The 20,586-nt window shown below is 54.4% G+C and overlaps 3 protein-coding genes across 5 annotated transcripts; 1 reads left to right on the forward strand and 2 right to left on the reverse strand.

Moving 5' to 3' along the window:
- Positions 1-962: 962 nt before the first annotated feature.
- Positions 963-7,438, reverse strand: LOC131591305 (CD209 antigen-like protein E). Its single transcript, XM_058861876.1, has 8 exons — positions 7,293-7,438; positions 5,324-5,391; positions 4,474-4,671; positions 4,005-4,064; positions 3,524-3,580; positions 3,145-3,314; positions 2,047-2,156; positions 963-1,793 (listed from the first exon to the last, which is right to left on the reverse strand). Exons 2-8 carry the CDS (start codon positions 5,373-5,375, stop codon positions 1,610-1,612), a joined length of 831 nt encoding a protein of 276 aa, XP_058717859.1. The 5' UTR covers positions 5,376-5,391; positions 7,293-7,438; the 3' UTR covers positions 963-1,609.
- A 777-nt stretch (positions 7,439-8,215) lies between these two features.
- Positions 8,216-13,912, reverse strand: LOC131591300 (CD209 antigen-like protein E). Of its 3 annotated transcripts, none has more exons than XM_058861857.1 (9): positions 13,716-13,912; positions 13,290-13,340; positions 12,459-12,533; positions 11,906-12,118; positions 11,318-11,380; positions 10,816-10,879; positions 9,955-10,121; positions 8,985-9,094; positions 8,216-8,580 (listed from the first exon to the last, which is right to left on the reverse strand). In XM_058861857.1, the coding sequence occupies exons 1-9, from the start codon at positions 13,774-13,776 to the stop codon at positions 8,464-8,466; spliced, it is 921 nt and encodes a 306-aa protein (XP_058717840.1). In that variant the 5' UTR covers positions 13,777-13,912; the 3' UTR covers positions 8,216-8,463. The 3 variants fall into 3 exon arrangements, with proteins under 3 accessions (XP_058717840.1, XP_058717839.1, XP_058717841.1); XM_058861856.1 differs by having other exon boundaries at positions 10,816-10,884; XM_058861858.1 differs by lacking the exon at positions 13,290-13,340 and having other exon boundaries at positions 10,816-10,884.
- A 1,133-nt stretch (positions 13,913-15,045) lies between these two features.
- On the forward strand, positions 15,046-19,937 carry SYDE1 (synapse defective Rho GTPase homolog 1; the record flags this gene model as incomplete). Its single annotated transcript, XM_058861692.1, has 8 exons — positions 15,046-15,255; positions 15,594-16,217; positions 16,785-17,471; positions 17,567-17,796; positions 18,048-18,174; positions 18,400-18,551; positions 19,094-19,406; positions 19,492-19,937. Coding segments are annotated over exons 1-8 (2,667 nt in total), but the record flags the coding sequence as incomplete, so codon positions are not given.
- Positions 19,938-20,586: the final 649 nt, after the last annotated feature.

The raw sequence follows: 20,586 nt of genomic DNA on the forward strand, positions 1-20,586 counted from the left end.
TCCAATGAGTGCCAAGGAGATGCCAGCGCCCACACCCCAGTGAGAAGCGGTGGGAAGCGGCGAATGGCAGGCTCAGGTGCGAAGCGGTGGGAAGCGGTGTGGGAACAGACGAATGGCAGGCTCAAGTGCGGATGACGGATGGGTAAAATAGCTAATCAACTGCCTCGTCTCGCTTGGAGTGGCACCTGGCTGACAGGAGAGGACAGCAAGCCCCGCCGCTCCACCTGAAGGCTGGTTATGATTGACAGGAGTCTCAGCCAATTGAAGGGCAGAAGCTGCTGAGCCAGCCAATGGAAGCGCGGGTACCAGACGGAGTTCCGCCCCCCCAGCTCTCAGCGCTGCTCCCACCCTCCTGGGGAGAGTCGCGACTCTTATTGGCTGAAAGCAATGATGGACAGGAGGCTCCTCCTATGGGGCGTCGAGGAGCACTGTCAGGTAGGGAAGCGGTGCCATTGGAGATCCAAGGAATCGGGGAGAGCGGCGAAGGGTAATGCGGGATGGATTGAGGATCGTTCATTGCCTCAAGGATCTGGATATGGGAATGCCCAGGGTTGGGGTGTCAGGGATCCCTGTTCACACGGGATGGGAATATTCCTCCAAATACCAGGAATTCCGCCACCTTTCCCTTTTTTCTGTCCCACATGTGATACATCCCAATTCTTCTCAACTGATTCTCTTTTCCAGACTCGATTCCCTTAATCTTCAGATTCTCCTTTATTTTGCTTTTTTTTCTCCAAAATCAGATTTTTTTTCTCCCTCAGCCCTCCTTTTTTTTTTTTTTTTTTGCCCAGAAAAGGCTCAGAACCCTCATTAGTGCATCCACAGGCTCTGGGTTGGTGCTTAAAATCTGCCCCAGCACAGGACAATTCCTGCCTTTTCCTCCCTCACGTTTCCCGCCCTTTTTCCCCCCTCACGTTTCCCGCCCTTTTCCCCCCTCACGTTTCCCGCCCTTTTCCCCCTCAGTGCTCCCAGTGCCCTCCCAGTCTCCCCTGCCTGGCTCCCAATACCCCTCAGTGCCACCCAGTTTCTACCAATGATTCCCCAGGAGCATCTCCCACCTCCTTCCCAGCCCTTTTTTCCACCACAAGTAAGGATTTCGGACAAATTTGTGATTTTGCTTGGAGTCACGCATGTTATTGAGGGTTATTTCAGGGGCTTTGGGGTTTTTTGGGGGGGTGGGCTGTGGGGGTTTTTTGGTGGGGAGTATGTTCTGGAGGGTTTCGGGTTTATTTTTGGGGATTTGGGGTTTCTTCAGGGGCAGGGTGGGGGTTTCTGGCAGGCTTGGATTATTTTGTAGGCTTTGGGGGAGGTTGGGTTCTTTTTGAGTCCTCATTTGAGCTGAAAATCAAATTTTTGCCATGGTTTGGGGAGTCACGGGGATTTTACAGAGTTCTTTGTCGCTTTTACAGATTTTTTTAGGGAGTTTATGGATATTTTTTAGGGAATTGGATGGATTTTTTTAGGGAACTGGATGGATTTTTAGGGAATTGGATGGATTTTTAGGGAATTTCCAGATGTTTCAGAAGCAAAAAATGGGATTGCAGAGCCTCCAGATGCCTCTGGAGCTTGTCCAGCTCTGAGCAAAGCACTTCAAAATTCTGTGTGTTTTTCAGAGAGCTGGTGCAGATTTTTCAGGAATGGGGGGAAAAGGTGAGGAACTGCAACCCGAGGATTTCTCACAGATCCAGCGGTTGGATTTGGAGCAGTGCTCCCCGATCCAACGGCCGTTGGATTTCATGGCTCCACAATCCTTGTGCTCCTTGTCCGGGTCCTCAGACCACACATCCCAAAATCTGGGGGGAAAAAAGAGGGAGAAGGAGAAAGAGAAAATCAAGGAATAAAAAATGAGTGGGAAAAGCTCAAATTGGAATTTCAGGGGGAACAGACTACAAAAAGCTCCATTTTTTTTCTGGTGCCAGGCAGAAAACGCTCCCATAATTCCATTTTTCCAATGGTGAACTCCCAAAATCCCAGGTTTTGGGGGGTCAGCTTTATCTTTCTCATTAATTTTCAGATTTTTGGGGGATTCCTGGCAGGAATTTTTACCCGAAACTTGGAGTTTCACCGGTGATCCAAGTCCATTGCCCTTCGTGCTGCTCATTCATCACCCCCATCCAGTAAGAGTTGTTCCTTTGGATGTTTCGTACCAGAAACAACTGGAAAAGCGGAATTCCTTAAAACAGCCCCAAATCTATCATTCTGGTGGGTTATGGATCATAATTCACGGGTTTTTGGTAATTGTGTTAGGTCACCATTATATATACATATATACATTAAACTGCTAAATAAATTGTATAATCATTAATGAACTGTGTGCAATTTAATTTTTTTTCAGTTCTTTTGTTTTTGTTATTTAGTTTTATGTAATTATTGATTACACATAAGGTGTTTCATAAGCAAATTATTTAAACATTAATAGTGCATTATTTCAGAATTAGTAAACTCAATTTTATGATTTTAAACTTTTTCAGTTAAGCTTTTCTTTAAAATCAAATCAGGTATTAATTACAGATTGTTGCATGCCACCTATACAGTTAACCATTAATTACACGAATAACTTCATTTTGATTTAGAACACATTTAATTTTTAGAACACATTTAAATTTTGTGTTTAAAGTCCAAGTTTAGGAGCTTGACTTTTCTCCCCTCACGTTTTCCCGCCCTTTTCTCCCCTCACGTTTTCCCGCCCTTTTCTCCCCTCACGTTTTCCCGCCCTTTTCTCCCCTCACGTTTTCCCGCCCTTTTCTCCCCTCACGTTTTCCCGCCCTTTTCTCCCCTCACGTTTTCCCGCCCTTTTCTCCCCTCACGTTTTCCCGCTCTTTTCTCCCCTCATGTTTCCCACTCTTTTCTCCCCTCACGTTTTCCCGCCCTTTTCTCCCCTCACGTTTTCCCGCTCTTTTCTCCCCTCACGTTTTCCCACCCTTTTCTCCCCTCTTTGTCCCTTTTCCCTAGAACAGGGACATTCCCAACAACAGAACTCAACCTGGCCACGGGACCGTCTCCGCTTCCAAAAACAATTCCCAGTCCTGGTGAGTTGCACCCCAGAATGGAGCCGGGAATTCCCACGCTGGGGATTCCCTGGGAAAAATCTTTGGGGTTTGGGATTGTTTGGGGTTTGGGATTTATTTGTGATTTTCCCCTCACCTGCTCATCCTCAGAGCTGACCACGACCAGGTGGGCGCTGAAGGCGGCGCAGGAGTTCTGGGCCTTGCCCCAGCTCTGGGAAATCTCCGAGAAGAAGTAACAGATGTTCTCGTGAAATTGCCACCCGGCCGGGCACTTGATGGAGTTGTTGATGGTCTCGCAGAGCAGGTCTGGGAAACGGGGGAAAAACACAGAGAAACGGTGAAAATCCAGGGAAAAACCACAGAGAAATGGGGAAAATACGGGGAAGAAAGGTGGGAAATTCTGAGGGGTTTGGGGGTGAATTCCTTAGGACATGGAGGAGTTTTCGGTGTTTTCAGGGGAATTCCAGAGGTTTTGGGGGAAATTCCAGGGGTTTTGGGGGAATTTGGGGCATTACCGGTGATCCTGGCCAGCTCCATCTGGTGCCACCGGACCTGCAGCAGCTCCTGCCAGGCTGGGAATGGGGAGGAGATCCCAGTTCTCCCAGTACAGCCCAGTGCTCCCAGTACAGCCCAGTGCTCCCAGCACAGCCCAGTGCTCCCAGTACAGCCCAGTGCTCCCAGTACAGCCCAGTGCTCCCAGCACAGCCCAGTCCCTCCCAGTCCCCTCCCAGTCCATCCCAGTCCCCTCCCAGTCCATCCCAGTTCCCTCCCAGTTCTCCCAGTCCATCCCAGTCCCCTCCCAGTCCATCCCAGTTCCCTCCCAGTTCTCCCAGTCTCCTCCCAGTCCATCCCAGTTCCCTCCCAGTCCCTCCCAGTCTCCTCCCAGTCCATCCCAGTTCCCTCCCAGTCCATCCCAGTTCCCTCCCAGTTCTCCCAGTCTCCTCCCAGTCCATCCCAGTTCCCTCCCAGTTCCCTCCCATTGCTCCCAGTTCCTACCCAGATCCCAGTTCCCCGAGTTCCCCCGCAGCAGCTCCAGCTCCTCCCGTATTTCCTCCTCTGGAATAAAAATCCCGGAAAATCCCTGTGGATCCCACCCTGAATCCCAGAAAATCCCTGTGGACCCCACCCCGAATTCCCCGAGTTTTGGGAATTCCAGAGCCCATCCAAATTTGCCTCATTTCGGGAATTTTTGGGGCTGAGGGGGCAGTTCCAGAAGGGATTTATTTGGGATTTGTCCCTGCTGGGAATGGAGTGGAGGAAACCCCAAAATTCCCATTCCAAAGGTAAAATTCCACCCCCAAAAATTCACATTCCCACGTGGGTTCCCAACCCCAGCTGATTTTCAGGATCCCAAATCCCTTTTTTGGGGGTATTTTTTCTTTTTTTGGGGCCATTTTTTCCCTTTCTCGGGGGCATTTTCCCTTTCCTGGTGCCTTTTCCCGGATTTTCCCGCTTTTCCACTCACGGTTTCTGATGGATACCCCATGCAGGATGACCCAGAGCAGGCAGCTCAGGGCCAGCAGCACGGCCACGCTGACCACTGACCAACGAGGGGCCCAATCATTGGGATTCCATTCCGGAATTTTCCACGCCGGATCCACCTGAGGCCTCTGGGATGTGGCAGGGCCTTGGGAACAGCTCGGAGGCTCCTCCTGGATGTAAACTGCAGGAAAATGGGGGAGAAAAGGGAATTTTTTTTGAATTTTAGGGGATTTTGGGGTGAAATCCTGATCCAGGGGGTTTCTGGGATACCGGGAATTGCAGGAATTGCCCCATTTTTTGGGAAAATGCAGAAGCAGATTCTGAATTTGCTGCATTTAGGGAATTTTGGGGGTTGAGGGAGGAATTCCCAAGTGGATTTGCTCCGGATTTATCCCTGTTGGGAGTGAGGTGGAGAAAACCCCAAAATTCCCATTTCAATGTGGATTTAAACCCGAAATATCCCCATTCCAAAGCTGAATTTAAATCCCAAAATATCCCCATTCCAAAGCTGAATTTAAATCCCAAAATTCCCGTTCCAAAGCTGAATTTAAATCCCAAAATATCCCCATTCCAAAGCTGAATTTAAATCCCAAAATATCCCCATTCCAAAGCTGAATTTAAATCCCAAAATATCCCCATTCCAAAGCTGAATTTAAATCCCAAAATTCCCGTTCCAAAGCTGAATTTAAATCCCCAAAATTTCCATTTCTCAGGTGGAATTAAACCCCAAAGTTCCGAATCTGAGGCAAAACAAAATCCTGAAATTTGTGGGATAAAGTTTTCTGGGAATGTGGGACCATTCTGGGGCCAAACCCCGATTTTTTGGGATCCACCTTTCTTTGGTGGGGCAGCTCTGGCTGCCGGCATCCGGTACAGTTCTGACATGGACGCGTCCTTGGAGCTGGAAAAGAGGAAAAATGGGGAAAATTGGTGTTTTAGGTGGACTGGAATCCTGGATTCTTTGGCAAGCATCAAAAAAAATCACAATTCCTGTGAGATTTTCCCTTTTTTTCATCCTTTTTCCCATTACTCCCAGAGCCGAGTTCTCCCCTTTTCCATTTGGAAATTCCCAGATTTTTCCTTGCTTTTCCCTCCAGGAAATTGGTATTTTTTGACATGAACTGGTTCAGTTCCAAAAATCCCAAAAATTACCCCAATAATCCCAACTGATCCCAATGATCCCAAAAATCCCAACAATTTGGGTTTTTTTTTTTTTGGTTTTTGATTTCTTTCAGGGGGATTTTTTGTGATTTTGGGTGGGGGTTTGGGGGGATTTTTGTGTTGTTTTGAGGGTTTTGGGGGGTTTGGTTTTTGGTGGGTTTTTTGGGGGGTTTTGGTGCATTTTTGGGGCTCCCAAATTCCGACGCCATCCGAGGCCTCCCCCAACAAAACAAGAAGTGGCCGATTCTCACTTTTCCCCCCCAAATTTCCCTTATCTCTCTCAGCTTCTCTTATCTCCCCCTGCAGCTGCTCCCTCCCCTCCTCTTTCCTCTAAATTTAAATTTTATTTTTCTTGAAATTCCAAATATTTTAAGCAAACTTCTCCACGCCAACAGCTTTGAACCCTTTCCTCCTCGTTTTCCTCCTCCAAACCCGAAATTAAAGGACCCAAAAGCACCAAAATCCTTCTCCCATCCAGCAGGAGCTCTCAAAATCCAGAAAATTCCAAAATCCATCATTTCACCCCCATCTTTGTTCCCAAATTTTTGAAGTCTAGGGTTCCATTTTTGGGAATTTTTTCCCCCAACTTTAATTTATCCACTGATTAAAATACTTAATCTACGTTGAAATTACTACTTATTGAGTTAACATTTAATTAAACGAATATTTATTTAAACAATTAAATTACGTTTAATTACATTGGTATCAAATCAACACCATATTTCATGAATTAATACTTAATTAAATATGCAACATTTAATTATTTGATTTAATTAATTCTCCACCATTGCTGTTCCAACTGGGGCTCCAATCCGCCTCCAACGTTTCAAGATTCGTCCAAAGGGCGATTTCTTTAAAAAAAAGGGTTCCAAAATCCCCGAATAACCCCAAAACCGAGCAGGAAAACACCGAAATCATTTTGTTCCAGGCTGCCCGAGAAGGGGGATCTGAAATAACCGAGTTTCAAACGGCCAAATCCCAAAATAACGGCCCAAAATCCCAAAATGACCTTGTCCAACAATCCCAGCTCCAAAATACCCAAAAACCGAATTCCCCAAACGGCCCCATTCCCCACAAAACCCAGCCCCAAAAATCCCAAATTAGCCCCGTTTCGAAATAGCAGAGAACCCGCAAAACCCCGAATTCGCCCCGTTTCAAACTGCCAGAAAACCGAATTTCAGAATTGACCCAAATAACCCAATAAATAACCCAAAATATCCTCCTCGAAAAATCCCAGTTCTGAAATACCCGGAAACCCAATCCCAGAATCCCCAGATCCCCAAACAGCCGCGTTCCCCACAAAAACCGAGGTCAAAAATCCCAAAATAACGCGGTTTCGGGACCCCGAAATAACTCCAAATATCAGCAAAACCAATCCCCAAATCCCCAAAATCCCAAAAAATCCCAAAAAATCCCCCAAAACCCCCGGAATCCGCGCTCCGAATTCCGGGAATAATCGGGTTTTGAAATCCCAAAGTTACCCAAAAACCAAAACCCCAAAAACCAAAACCCCAAAAACCACCCGGCTTCGAAATTCCCAATTCCACGGCCTCGAATTCCAGAATGCTGAATTCCGAAATCCCCGATGTCCCCAAAGGCCACAATTCCCCCCCAAAAAACAGCCCCTAAAGGGGGTCTCACCACAGAAATTGGGGAGTTTTGGGCTTTTCTCCAGGGGAATCCCAGCGGGGAAAGATCCGGAAAATCCCTCGGAGCTCCGGGGCTGCCGCGTTCCGGCTGGGGCTGGAACGAACCCGAACCCGGCCGGAAATGGAACTTTCCACCAAAATTTTGGGATATCGGGAATTCCTTATCAGCGCTGGCCAGCGGTGGGCGGGGCTTCCACCCCTCCCCTCATGAATATTCATTAACCCCCCCAAAAAACCCCGATTCCCCCCAAATTCATTCCCGGGGTTGGGAATTCCGGGGGGGCTTTTCCTGGATCCCCTCTGGATCCAGGGGGATTCTCCTGGAATTTCGGGGTCGGCCCCGAGGAAAGGGAAATGGGGTTGGGTTTGACCCCAGAAGGAGCCAATGGGAATAATGGGAATAATGGGAATAATGGGAATAATGGGAATATTGGGATAATGGGAATAATGGGATAATGGGAATAATGGGATAATGGGAATAATGGGAATAATGGGATAATGGGAATAATGGGAATGGGAATAATGGGAATAATGGGATAATGGGAATAATGGGAATAATGGGATAATGGGAATAATGGGAATAATGGGAATGGGATAATGGGAATAATGGGAATAATGGGAATGGGATAAAGGGATAATAGGAATAATGGGATAAAGGGATAATGGGATTGGGATAACGGGATAATGGGATATGAATTGGGAATGGGAATAATGGGATTGGGAATGATGGGATAAAGGGAATAGGGCTGAGAATGGGAATTCCCTGACATTGGGATTTTGGTTTTTTTTTTAGCGGGAATTCCTGGGATTTTGGGGGATTTTTGAGGCGCTGGAGGAGGCTCTGGAGAAGTTGAGGTTTTTGGGGTAAAAAACGCCCAAATTGGTTCACGTTCAAACCAGCGATTTTATTGGGGAGCCTGGGGGGGGGTGGGAGGAGCAGATTTGGGGTTTCCTGGGGTCTTTTGGGAGGGATTTGGGTTATTTCAGATGGATTTGGGAGGATTTTGGGGCTGTTTTGGATCCATCAGGTGCAAAATTCAGCATTGTGGTGCCAAAATTCCAGGAAAAATTCCTTTTTTGTTGTTTTTTTTTTAAGAGGGATCTGTTAAAAACCACCCCAAAACGGGTGCAGAGGGGCAGGAATTCAGCAATTCCCGGGTTTTTCACAAATCCAGCGGTGGAATTCCGAGCAGCGCGCGTTGACCCAGAGCCCCCGGGGGCCGATGGTGCCGCAATCCTTCAGCTCCCTCTCCGAGTCCTCCAGCCACACATCCCAAAACCTGGGGAAAAAAACGGGAAAAGGGGAAAAAAACCACAAAAAAAAAGGAATTAAAACATCCCCCCCCCAAAAAAATCCCGGTTTTGGGGTGGGAAACGCTCCCGAAATCCCGTTTGTTCCAAGGTAAAAATTAAACTGGGAGTTTCCTCCCCAAATCAGGAATTTCTTCCCCAAATCAGGATTTTTTTACTAAAATCGGGATTATTTATTTTTTAAAACACAAAAGCGGGAATTTTTACTGGAAGCCAGGATTCCTCCTGCTAAAAATCCCATTTTTTGAAAAGGAAAATTGGGTTGTTTTTTTTTTTTTTACTAAAAACGGGGATATTTTTTTTCCCCCAAAAACGGGGATTATTTTTTTTTCCCCCGGAAATTGGGAATTGAACCAAAACTGGGGAATTTCACCTGAAATCGGGATCCTCCCCGGTGACCCAGAGCCACTTCCCCTCCTGCTCCCCGTCCGTCACCCCCAGCCAGTAGGAGCTGCTGCGGTTGCTGTTCTCCAGCAGGAACACCTGGAAAAAATTCCCAAAAAAACCCCAAATCCGCAATTCCCGAGGGCTCCGGAGCAAAACCCCAGGGTTTTGGGGGGGAAAAGGGAATTTTTTGGTGTTTAAGGTTTTTTTATTGAGTTTTCATCCAATTGTGATCTATTGTGGGTTTTATTTTTAATGGGTTTTAATTCGAGTTTTATCCAGCATTAGTTCAGTGGTTATTTATTAATTTATTGATCAGTTAATGCTGCTATTAATTAATTGTTCTTTTGATTTGGGATTGAGTTGGGGTTCGGGGTTGATTTGGGGTTCAGGATGGATTTGGGATTTGGGGTTCAGGATGGATTTGGGGTTCAGGATTGATTTGGGATTTGGGGTTCAGGATGGATTTGGGATTTGGGATTTGGGGTTCAGGATGGATTTGGGGTTCAGGATTGATTTGGGATTTGAGATTTGGGGTCCAGGATGGATTTGGGGTTCAGGATGGATTTGGGATTTGGGATTTGAGATTTGAGATGGATTTGGGATTTGGGGTTCAGGATGGATTTGGGGTTCAGGATGGATTTGGGATTTGGGATTCAGGGTTCAGGATGGATTTGGGGTTCAGGATAGATTTGGGATTCAGGATGGATTTGGGATTTGGGATTCAGGATGGATTTGGGGTCCAGGATGGATTAGGGGTTTGGGATGGATTTGGGATTTGGGATTCAGGATGGATTTGGGATTTGGGATGGATTTGGGGTCCAGGACGGATTTGGGATGGATTTGGGGTCCAGGATGGATTTGGGATTTGGGATTTGGGATTTGGGATTTGGGATTTGGGGTTCAGGATGGATTTGGGATGGATTTGGAGTTCAGGATGGATTTGGGGTGCCCCTCACCTGCTCCTCCTCGGAGCTGACCACAGCCAGGTGCGCTCCCAGGTCTCCGCAGGCGTTGCGGGCGCTGCTCCAGCTCAGGGAATCCCGGGAAAAGGAGTAGCAGCTGTTCCCATGGGATTTCCATCCGGCCTGGCACCGCCGTGAGCTCCTGGCCTGGCACAGCAGCTCTGGGAAAACACCGGGAAAACACCGGGAAAATCCCGGGGGAAATCCGGGAAAACACCGGGAAAACACCGGGAAAATCCCGGGGGAAATCCGGGAATACACCGGGAAAACACCGGGAAAATCCCGGGGGAAATCTGGGAAAACACCGGGAAAACACCGGGAAAATCCCGGGGGAAATCCGGGGGAAATCCGGGAATACACTGGGAATACACCAGGAATACACCCAGATCCAGGGAAGAAAACAGGGAAGTGGGAAAAACCCCAGGGGAAATCTGGAGGAACTGTAAAATCCCAGTGAAAGTCCAGAAAAAAACCAAAATCCCAGGGAAAACGGGGAGAAATGGGAAAACCCAGGGTGAAAATCCAGAGAAACGTGAAAATCCAGGAGAAAAAAACCAGAATTCCACAGAAAACAGGGAGAAACCCTGAAATTCAGGTAAGAACCGGGAGAAAACCGCCCAGAATCCGAATGAAAACCCAGAAAAAACCCCAAAATCTGAGGAGAAGTTCCCAGCTCCGGGCAAAATCCCAAATTCTCCTCTGGGATCATCCCAGGGGCTCCCTGGTGAGAAAACGCCTCAAAACCCATGGGAATTGTCCCAGATTTCCCGTTGGAATGGGAATTCCAGGTGGGGTTATTTGGGGGGGGGGATTCCGGGGGTTTGGGGGAGTTCTGGGGGGGATTTTGGGAATTACCGGTGAGTTCCTGCAGCTCCAGCTGGTGCTGGTGGATCCCGAACTGCAGCCGGGTCTGCTCCTGCTGGACTGGGAGAGATCCCAGTGCTCCCAGTACAGCCCAGTGCTCCCAGTACAGCCCATTCCCCACGCATTTAATCCCATTTTTCCCCTTTTTCCCCCCGGAATTCATCAATTTGTCAGCGGTTGAGGCTTTGCCCGATTCAATCCCATTTTTAGCCCGGGTCTCCCGAAGGATTTTCCGCCTTTTCCGTCATTTTTGGGCAGGAATAAAGGAATTTGTTCCTGCTTTTCCAGGGAAATCCCCATCAGGAAAAGCCCCAGTGTGGGATAAATCCCAGCCTTTTGGAATCTGGGGTGATCCTGGCTGGAATCGGGGAAAAGGGAGGAAAACCAAGGAAAAATCAGTTTTTTTCCCCCCAAATTTTACACCAAAAACGGAGCTGGAAAAGGTGAGAACCCCCAAAATCGGAGTTTTCCTGGATGTGATTCCAGGACTTACCAGAATCCCAAATTCCCGACAAATTCGACTTCAGGAGCTCCAGTTCCGCACTCATTTCCTTGTCTGGAAGGGAAATCAGGGGAAAAAAACTGGAATTCCTGGGAACTAAACCTCAAAATTCCCATTTTTGGGTGGAATTAAACCCCAAATTCCCATTTTTGGGTGGAATTAAACCCCCAAATCCCCGTTTTTGGATGGAATAAACCCTCAAATTCCCATTTTTGGGTGGAATTAAACCCCCACATTCCCTTTTTTGGGTGGAATTAAACCCCCAAATCCCCATTTTTGGGTGGAATTAAACCCCAAATTCCCATTTTTGGATGGAATTAAACCCCAAATTCCCATTTTTGGATGGAATTAAACCCCAAATTCCCATTTTTGGGTGGAATAAACCCCAAATTCCCATTTTTGGGTGTAATCAGTCCCCAAATCCCCATTTTTGGATGGAATTAAACCCCCAAATCCCCATTTTTGGATGGAATAAACCCCAAATTCCCATTTTTGGACGGAATTAAACCCCAAATCCCCATTTTTGGACGGAATTAACCCCCCCATTCCCGTTCCCCCCGGAATTCCGGGCCCACTCACGCTTCCCGATGGCCACGGCCAGGAGCCCCCCCCAGGCCAGGGCGCTCAGGGCCACCAGCAGGGCCAGGACGGCCACCAGGGCGGAATTCCCGGATTTTGGGGCCAAATCCCGGGATTTCGGGTCCGAGTCCCGGGAACTGGGGCTGAAATCCTCCGGATCCTTCAGGGATGGAGCTTGGGAAGAGCCCGGAGGCCCCGCCAGGAGGTAAACGCCTGTTGGGAAGGGGAATTTTAGGGAATTTTGGGGAATTTTGGGGAATTTTGGGATCAAATCCCGATCCAGGGGGTTCCAGGGAAATACGGGAAAATTGTCAGGATTTCCCCCATTTTGCGGGGATTCCAAATCTGCCCCATTTGTGGATTTTTTTTTAGGGAAATTGGGAATTAAATCCCCAAAATTTCGCTTCCTGAGGTGGGATCAACCCTGAAATTATCATTTTTAGGTGGAATTAAATCCTAAAATTCCCATTCCAGGGTGGAATTAAACCCTGGAATTCCAAAGTTAATCCATTTCGGGGCCAAATCCCCATCCCGGGGAATTTTTGGGATCCACCTTTGGCGGGGGGACCCTGATCCGAGCCCACCACGGAGACGTCGTCGTAATCGTCCTCGAAGCTGTCGGGAGACGCTGGAAAAGAGGGAAAAACAGGAAAAACGGGAAAAACGGGAAAAACGGGATTTTAGGAGCACCGGGAATCCCGGATTATTCGGAAAATGTCAAAAAAAATCGCAGTTCCCGTGGGGATTTTCCCATTTTCCCTCCGTTTTTTATGGATTTTATCGGCTTTTATCCCTTTATTCCCAGAGCTGAGCTCTCCCCTTTTCCCTTCGGGAATTCCCAGATTTTTCCACGCTTTTCCCTCATTTCCCCCCAGCAAAACTGACATTTTTAACAGGAACCAATTCCTTTGTTTTCTGCCCCAATTAACTCAGCCAGCGGCTTCAAAAATTCCCAAAATCCGGGGAATTCCCTCAAAACCACGGGAAGGATTTTAAAGTCTTATTTTTAAAGAAATCCAAGGGGGAAAAAATCGACTTTTCCGGGATTTTGGGGCCAGAGGATCGGCAGAAATTCCCAGTCCTGGTTGAAAATTAATCAGGAATTCCATCCTCCCCCCGAAAAAATCGGGAATTTTGGTGTTTTCCATGAAGGATTCGGGGCTGGGAAGGTGCAAATTCCATCCAAAAATTCCCTCAGAGCGGGATTTCTGGGGATTTGGGATTTTTTTGTCAGCTCTTGACAGCAGGATCCCAATTTGGATCAAAATCCCACAAAATTCGGGACATTTTGGGCCAAAGGAGACAAAAATTGACCCCAAAACCTTGGAAAAACCCCGGAAAAACCCTGGAAAAACCCCGAAAATTGGGAAAAAGAAGAATTTACCTGGTCTGAAGTTTCCCACCGGGGACATCTTCCCGGGCACGGAGTAAATCGCTGCCGAAAACGGGGAAAAATGGGGAAAAAACGGGAAAAAAAACGGGAAAGGAGCAACGGGAGCATCCCCCAAAATCCCCACTGGGAACTCGCTAAAAAAAATCCGCTAAAATTGAGGCAAAACCCGCGGATTTTGGGGCTCTCGACGGCCCCGGGTTCATCCGAGCTCCAGCGGCCACAGAGGGGATGAAAACTCCCAAAAAACGGGATTTACCCCCCCAAAAAAGGATAATTCGGGGATTTAACCCGGTAAAACCCAGGTAAAAACAGGAAAACGGGGGGAGAATTTGAGGAATTTCCCCGGAAAAAGGGGAAATTGGGGGATTCTCCCCCAAAAAGGGGTGCGGGGGGTTCATGCCGAGGTTCGGGATTTACCTGGCTGCCGCAGCAGGCGCTTGGGGCCCAGCCAGTTGCCGTAGGTCTCCTGCTGGGTCATTTGGGGACCCCAAATCCTCTCTCGGGTCCCCCTCGGGCACGGATCCGCCCAAACCCGCCGGATCCCCCGGGATTTGGGGAGAAAACGGCCGGATTTGGGATCGGGGAGCCGAGGGATTCCCCAAATCCACCGCCGATGGCTCCGGGACGCCCCGAAACGCCAGAAATCCCAAACTTCCCCAGCAGATTTCCCAGCTGCTGCCGTCAGTCCCAGGTTTTTGGGGTAAAATCCCGGTTTTTGGGGTAAAACCCCAGAATTTCGGGGCGTAAACTCCCCAGTTGTTGGGGCAGAATCCCAAGTTTTGGGTTAAAAGCTCGGATTTCCAGCTCTGGGTGTGAGAGCCGCGGTGACACCGGCGCCGCGCTTGGGCACCCCCGAGCTCCGGATTTGCATTTTCTACCCCAAAACGCTCCCACCCTCGTTTGCACCTCTCTCGCTTCCCCTTTTCGGCTCTTTTTTAACCCAAAACCTCCGAGGAGGCGGCAGCGACGCTTCCCCGCCTGAATTTCCGGGAGGTTTGGTTAAACTGCAGCCGAAATCCCACGGATTTGGAGATTTCCCTGATTTCCTGATGGCAGCGCCACAAAAACCTCAAAAAAAAAATGGGAATAAACCCCCAAAATCCCCTGGAGATTCCCCAAAATCCCCCCTGGGGTCTCACCCTCCTCCCCCGGGCTGGGCCCCGCCCCCGCTCTTGGGAAGATTTGGGGAGGATTTTGGGAATCGCTTTTGGATCTTTCCCCAGAAAAGAAAAGAATCTTTTCATGCCGGGGGTGGTTTTGCCAGGTTTCCCCCCTTTTTTTTCCTGAATTTTCCCGTTTTTCCCCGGGGATTTTCCCCCGGTTTTAGCCAGACTTCCCCACTTTTTGATGGATTTCCCCACATTTTGATGGATTTCCCTGGTTTTGGATGGATTTTCCCTGGTTTTGCATCCAATCCCCTTTCCCGGACCCCCAGGTGGATCCAGGCGGGAAAACTCCATTCCAGATGTGACCCCCCCACCCCGCTCCAGCTGTTCCCATTCCAGCTGTTCCCATTCCCATTCCAGCTGTTCCAGCTGTTCCCATTCCAGCTGTTCCAGCTGTTCCAGCTGTTCCCTCTCCCGCGGTTCCGGACTACAGCTGTTCCCATTCCCATTCCAGCTGTTCCCATTCCAGCTGTTCCCATTCCAGCTGTTCCCATTCCAGCTGTTCCAGCTGTTCCAGCTGTTCCCTCTCCCGCGGTTCCGGACTACAGCTCCCGGCAGCGCTGCCGGCGGCATCCCAGGAATTCGCGGCCCGGGATGGCGGCGCGGCCGCTGCGGGGCCCTTGGCTCTGAGGGTCCCGGGGGGGCTCGGGGGGGTCCCGGGGCGGCTCCCGGGGGTCCCGGGGGGGTCCCCGGGCAGGCGGCGATGGCGGAGCCGCTGCTGCGCCGAACTTTGTCCCGCCTGAGGCGCCGGGAGCGCCGCGGAGCCGGGAGGGCGGAGGCCGAGGAAGGAGGTAACGACCCCCCCCCGCAGCGGGAACGGGACCCCGGGAACGGGAAACACCCCCGGGACGGGACCCCGGGAACGGGAAACATCCCCGGGACGGGACCCCGGGAACGGGAAACACCCCCGGGACGGGACCCCGGGAACGGGAAACATCCCCGGGAACGGGAGATCCCCGGGAACGGGACCCCCCCGTTTCCCCGAAAAAGAGAAACCCCCGGGAATGGGAAACTCCTCCCCGAGGAAGGGACCCCCTGGGAATGGGAGACCCCCGAGGATGGGACCCCCCCCCGGGAGGGTCCGGCTGGAGCCCCCTGCTCACCTTTGGGGTCCCCTTTGGGGTTTCAGGAGGGTCCCGCGAGGAGCCTCAAAATGATCGTGTGGAGCCCCAAAATCATCGTGTGGAGCCCCAAAATCAACGCGTGGAGCCCCAAAATCGCCGCGAGGAGCCCCAAAATCATCGTGAAGAGCCCCAAAATCATCGTGAAGAGCCCCAAAATGATCGTGTGGAGCCCCAAAATCGCTTCGGAGAGCCCCAAAACCTTAACGAAGAGCCCCAAAACCTTAACGAAGAGCCCCAAAACCTTAAGGAAGAGCCCCAAAGTCACCGCGAGGAGCCCCGAGCGCGGCGGCCGGAGCCCGACGGGGCCGAGCCCTGGGAAGAGGCGGAGGCCGGGAGCGGCCCCCCGGTTTTGGGGGGTCCCGGGAGACCCCCCGGGCCCGGCGCGTACCTGCAGAGCCTGGAGCGCAGCAGCCGCCGCTGGGTCCTGGCCGGGAAGGGCGCGGAGGACGCGGGGGCCACCGGGCACGGCGACAGCGGCGCGGCACGAGGGGACATTTGGTACAACCCCATCCCCGAGGATGAGGATGACGAGGGGACCCGCGGGGAGGGGACCCCGAAGGGTTTGGGGACAACGGAGGGACACGGAGACCGCGGAGAGGAGGCGGGAGCCGGGCGGGGACAGGACAGCGGTGAGGGGGGGACATTGTCCTGCTGTCACCTCCCCACGACCCTCGCGGTGTTCCCCGCGCGTCACAGGCCCTGTCCCCTCTGTCCCTGTCCCCACTGTCCCTGTCCCTCTGTCCCTGTCCCCACTGTCCCTGTCCCCACTGTCCCTGTCCCCTCTGTCCCTGTCCCCACTGTCCCCACTGTCCCTGTCCCCTCTGTCCCTGTCCCCACTGTCCCCACTGTCCCCACTGTCCCTGTCCCCTCTGTCCCTGTCCCCACTGTCCCCACTGTCCCCACTGTCCCTGTCCCCTCTGTCCCTGTCCCCACTGTCCCCTGTCCCCACTGTCCTCACCTCCCCCTGTCCCCAGTGTCCCCTATCCCCAATCCCTGTCCCCAATGTCCCCAATCCCTGTCCCCTGTGTCCCCAATCCCTGTCCCCGGTGCCCCCTGTCCCCAGTGTCCCCAATCCCTGTCCCCACTGTCCCCAGTGTCCCCAGTGCTCCCCAAACTCCACGTTCCACACCCCCAGCCCCCTCCCCAGCCCCCCCAGCGCCCCCGCCCCGCTGACCCCTGCGCCCCCCGCCCCACAGGGAAGCCGCCGGAGCCCCCCTCGCCCCCCGGCAAGGGCCGCCCCCTCCCCAAGTGCAAATCCCCGGGCCCGGTGCGGCGCCTCTCGCTCAAGATGAAGAAGCTGCCGGAGCTGCGGCGGAAGCTGAGCCTGAGGAACCCCCGGCCCCGCGACCCCGATGGGGCTGGGGGCTGCCCCTCGCCCCCCGAGTCCCGCCGGGAGTCCCGGAACGTCATCAGCCGCTACCACCTGGACAGCAGCGTGGCCTGGGCGCTGCCCCGCGGGGGCTCCGGCCGGGCCGGACACCGCAGCGACGGCGACTCCCCGGAGCTGCCGGCCCGGCCCGCCCGCCCCGGGGGTCCCGGGGGTCCCGCGGAGCCCGGCTTGGATCTGGGGGCGTTCCGGCCTTACGAGGACCCCGCCGCGAGGGGCTCGGCCGTGCTGTCCGGGCTGGTCAGTGTCCAGCTGCGGGGGCTGCGGCCGGCCTGGCCGGAGCGGCTTTTCTGCGTGCTGCAGGTGGACGGAGCGAGCCGCGCTCGGACAGCGCTGCTGGCCGGAGGGGCCGAATTCCTGCGGCTTGACCACTGCTTCAACCTGGAGCTGGAGCGGGCGCGGCTGCTGAGCGTGGCCGTGCTGGCCTGGGACGGCTCGGCCGGCAGGAACCGCCTGCTCTGCCACGGCACCGTGGGGCTGGCGCGGCTCTTCGAGGGTACCGGGGGGGATTTGGGGGGTCCCGAGGGGGCTCAGCCGGTTCCTACCCCGGGGGTGTCCCGCTGTCCCTCTGATGTCCCCGTGTCCCCGCAGGTGGCCGGTCACAGGCGCTGGCGCTGGCGCTGCGGCCGCGGGCCGTGCTGTTCTGCCGCCTGTCGCTGTCACCGTCGCTGTCGCCGTCACCGTCGGAGCCGCGGGTGGCCCCGGGCCCGCGAGTGTTCGGCGTGGAGCTGTCGCAGCTGGTGGCACGCGAGGGACACCCGGGACAGGTCCCGCTGCTCGTGCTCAAGTGCCTGGCAGAGATCGAGCGGCGTGGGCTGGCGGTGAGTGTGGTGACCGAGTGACCAGAGTGACCAGGGGTGACCAGGGGTGACCAGGAGTGACCAGGGGAGACCAGGGGTGACCAGGAGGGACCAGGGGTGACCAGGAGGGACCAGGGGTGACCAGGGGTAACCCAGGGAGTGACCGAAGGGTGACTGAAGCCAAGGAGTGACCGGGCCTGGGGGGTGACCGCTGGTGACCGGTGGCCGGAGAGTGACCGGTGGCCGGAGAGTGACCAGCAGTGACCCCGCAGGTGGTGGGGCTGTACCGGCTCTGCGGCTCGGCCGCGGCCAAGAAGGAGCTGCGGGACGCCTTCGAGAGGGACAGCGCGGCCGTGGCGTTGTCCGAGCGGCTCTGCCCGGACATCAACGTGGTCACCGGTCAGGGGGACGCGCGGGGACATCCCGGGGTGGGAACGCGGGGGATTTTGGGGTGGAAAGGGAGGGATTTGGGGGTGAAAAGGGGGGTTCCTGGTGTCAAAAAAGGGGGTTCCAGCACCGAAAAGGGGTTCCCAGTACAAAAAATGGGATCTCGAGCCCAAAATGGGATCTCAGCCCCAAAGAGAGACCCTGGCCCCACAACCGGGACCCTGTGGTGTCTTGCAGGGATCCTGAAGGATTTCCTGCGGGAGCTGCCGTCCCCGCTGGTGCCGCCCCGGCTGCAGCGCTCGGTGCTCGAGGCCATGGCCCAGAGACCCCCCCGGGACCCCCCCGGGGACCCCGCGGCGCTGCTGGAATGCCTGAGACCCCCGGAGAGGGTGGGAAAGGGGAAATGGGGTGCCTGAGACCCCCGGAGAGGGTGGGAAAGGGGAAATGGGGTGCCTGAGACCCCCGGAGAGGGTGGGAAAGGGGAAATGGGGTGCCTGAGACCCCCGGAGAGGGTGGGAAAGGGGAAATGGGGTGCCTGAGACCCCCCGGAGAGGGTGGGAAAGGGGAAATGGGGTGCCTGAGACCCCCGGAGAGGGTGGGAAAGGGGAAATGGGGTGCCTGAGACCCCCGGAGAGGGTGGGAAAGGGGAAATGGGGTGCCTGAGACCCCCGGGGAGGGTGGGAAAGGGGAAATGGGAATGGGGAAATGGGGAAATGGGGTGGGAATGGGATTGGGGAACAGGAATATGGGAATGGAATGGGGAAAAAGAGGGTGGCAGTTTGGGAAAAGGGTGTGGGAATGAAGGAAATGGGGAAAATGGGGAATGGAAACGGGGCTGGAAAGAAGGAGCGGGAAGGGGGATGGGGCTGCGCAGGTGTCCCTCAGGTGAGACCCCCCCGGGTGACGGCGCCGCTGTCCCCGTGTCCCCAAGGCCACCCTGCGGCGGCTGCTGTCACACCTGAGCCTGGTGGCCGCGCTGCAGCGCTGGAACCGCATGGGCAGCCAGAACCTGGCCGTGTGCTTCGGGCCCGTGCTGCTGCCCCCGCACACCTGCGCAGGTGAGGCCGCACGGCCCCGGGGCCAGCAGGGCCAGCAGGGCCAGCAGGGCCACCCCCCGGGCCAGCAGGGCCACCCCCCGGGCCAGCAGGGCCAGCAGGGCCAGGAGCCCGCAGAGGACGCGGCCGGAGCCGTGGATTTCAAGCAGCACCTGGAGGTGCTGCATTACCTGCTGAGGGTGTGGCCAGGTGAGGGGACACCTGGGGAGGGGACACACCTGGGGAGGGGACAGGGACCCCCCCACTGACCCCCTGTCCCCTTCTGTCCCTGCAGTCCCCCCGCTCCCTGCCTGGGCTGAGACTCCCCGGGGTCGCCCCTCGGCGCTGGCCCTGAGTGACGCCCCCGTGGTGGCCCCGGGTGACCCCCCGGTGGTGGCCCCGGGTGACCCCCCGGTGGTGGCTCCGGGTGACCCCCCGGTGGTGGCGCGGTCGCGGCCGAGGGGTCCCGAGAGCCCCCCCAGCAACCGCTACGCGGGGGATTGGAGCGTGTGCGACCCCCGGGGAGCGCCCGGGGACAGCGACGGCGACACCGCGGGGACAGCGCCCCAAGTCCCGCCCCAAAGCCCATCCCAAACCCTGCCCCAAACCCTGCCCCAAATCCTACCCCAAAACTCGTCCTGGATTCAAACCCGGCCCCCAGCCCAAAGCCCGTCCCAAATCGCGCTCCAGACCCCGCCCCAGAGCCCGCCCAGGTCCCGGAGCCCTCCCCAAAACCCGCCCCAAACCCGACCCCAAAACCCGCCCCAAACCCGGCCCCCACCCCAAAACCTGCCCCAAAACCCGCCCCAAACCCGACCCCAAAACCCGCCCCAAACCCGACCCCAAAACCCGCCCCAAAATCCGCTCCAGACCCCCCCCCAGAGCCCGCCCAGGTCCCAAACCCGGCCCCCACCCCAAAACCTGCCCCAAACTCGGCCCCCACCCCAAAACCTGCCCCAAACTCGGCCCCCACCCCAAAACCTGCCCCAAACTCGGCCCCCACCCCAAAACCTGCCCCAAACTCGGCCCCCACCCCAAAACCTGCCCCAAACCCCACCCCAAACCCCTCCCGGGACCCCGCCCCACACGCCGCCTCTGGGGAATTTGGGGTCGGGGCCGGATTTGGGGCTGGGAGAGGATTTGGGGTCGGATTTGGGGCTGGTGACAGATTTGGGGTTGGGGTTGGGGTCAGGGGCGGATTTGGGGTCGGATTTGGGGTCAGGGGCGGATTTGGGGTCGGATTTGGGGTCGGGGTCCGGGCCCCGCCTGACTTTGAAGGATTTCGATGCCCTGATCCGGGAGCTGGAGCGGGAGCTGGGGACACGGCCGGACGTGGGGCTGTGACATCGGGGACATCGGGGCGACACCGAGGACATGGCCCCCAAAATCC

This window comes from Poecile atricapillus, chromosome 39, assembly GCF_030490865.1.
Source record: "Poecile atricapillus isolate bPoeAtr1 chromosome 39, bPoeAtr1.hap1, whole genome shotgun sequence".
Lineage (NCBI taxonomy): Eukaryota > Metazoa > Chordata > Aves > Passeriformes > Paridae > Poecile > Poecile atricapillus.

What these genes read in the sequence shown, in the direction of transcription:
- LOC131591305 (XM_058861876.1), bottom strand. Translation starts at nt 5,375, where the DNA reads ATGTCAGAACTGTACCGGATGCCGGCAGCCAGAGCTGCCCCACCAAAG. An exon ending in AGCTGCCCCACCAAAGAAAG is followed by an intron (nt 4,672 to 5,323) that starts GTGGATCCCAAA and finishes ATTTTCCTGCAG; the next exon opens with TTTACATCCAGGAGGAGCCT. An exon ending in CTCGGGGAACTGGGATCTGG is followed by an intron (nt 3,581 to 4,004) that starts GTAGGAACTGGG and finishes CCCCATTCCCAG; the next exon opens with CCTGGCAGGAGCTGCTGCAG.
- LOC131591300 (XM_058861856.1), bottom strand. Translation starts at nt 13,776, where the DNA reads ATGACCCAGCAGGAGACCTACGGCAACTGGCTGGGCCCCAAGCGCCTG. An exon ending in TCAGGGTCCCCCCGCCAAAG is followed by an intron (nt 12,119 to 12,458) that starts GTGGATCCCAAA and finishes CCTTCCCAACAG; the next exon opens with GCGTTTACCTCCTGGCGGGG. An exon ending in GGGGAGGATCCCGATTTCAG is followed by an intron (nt 8,581 to 8,984) that starts GTGAAATTCCCC and finishes TTTTTTCCCCAG; the next exon opens with GTTTTGGGATGTGTGGCTGG.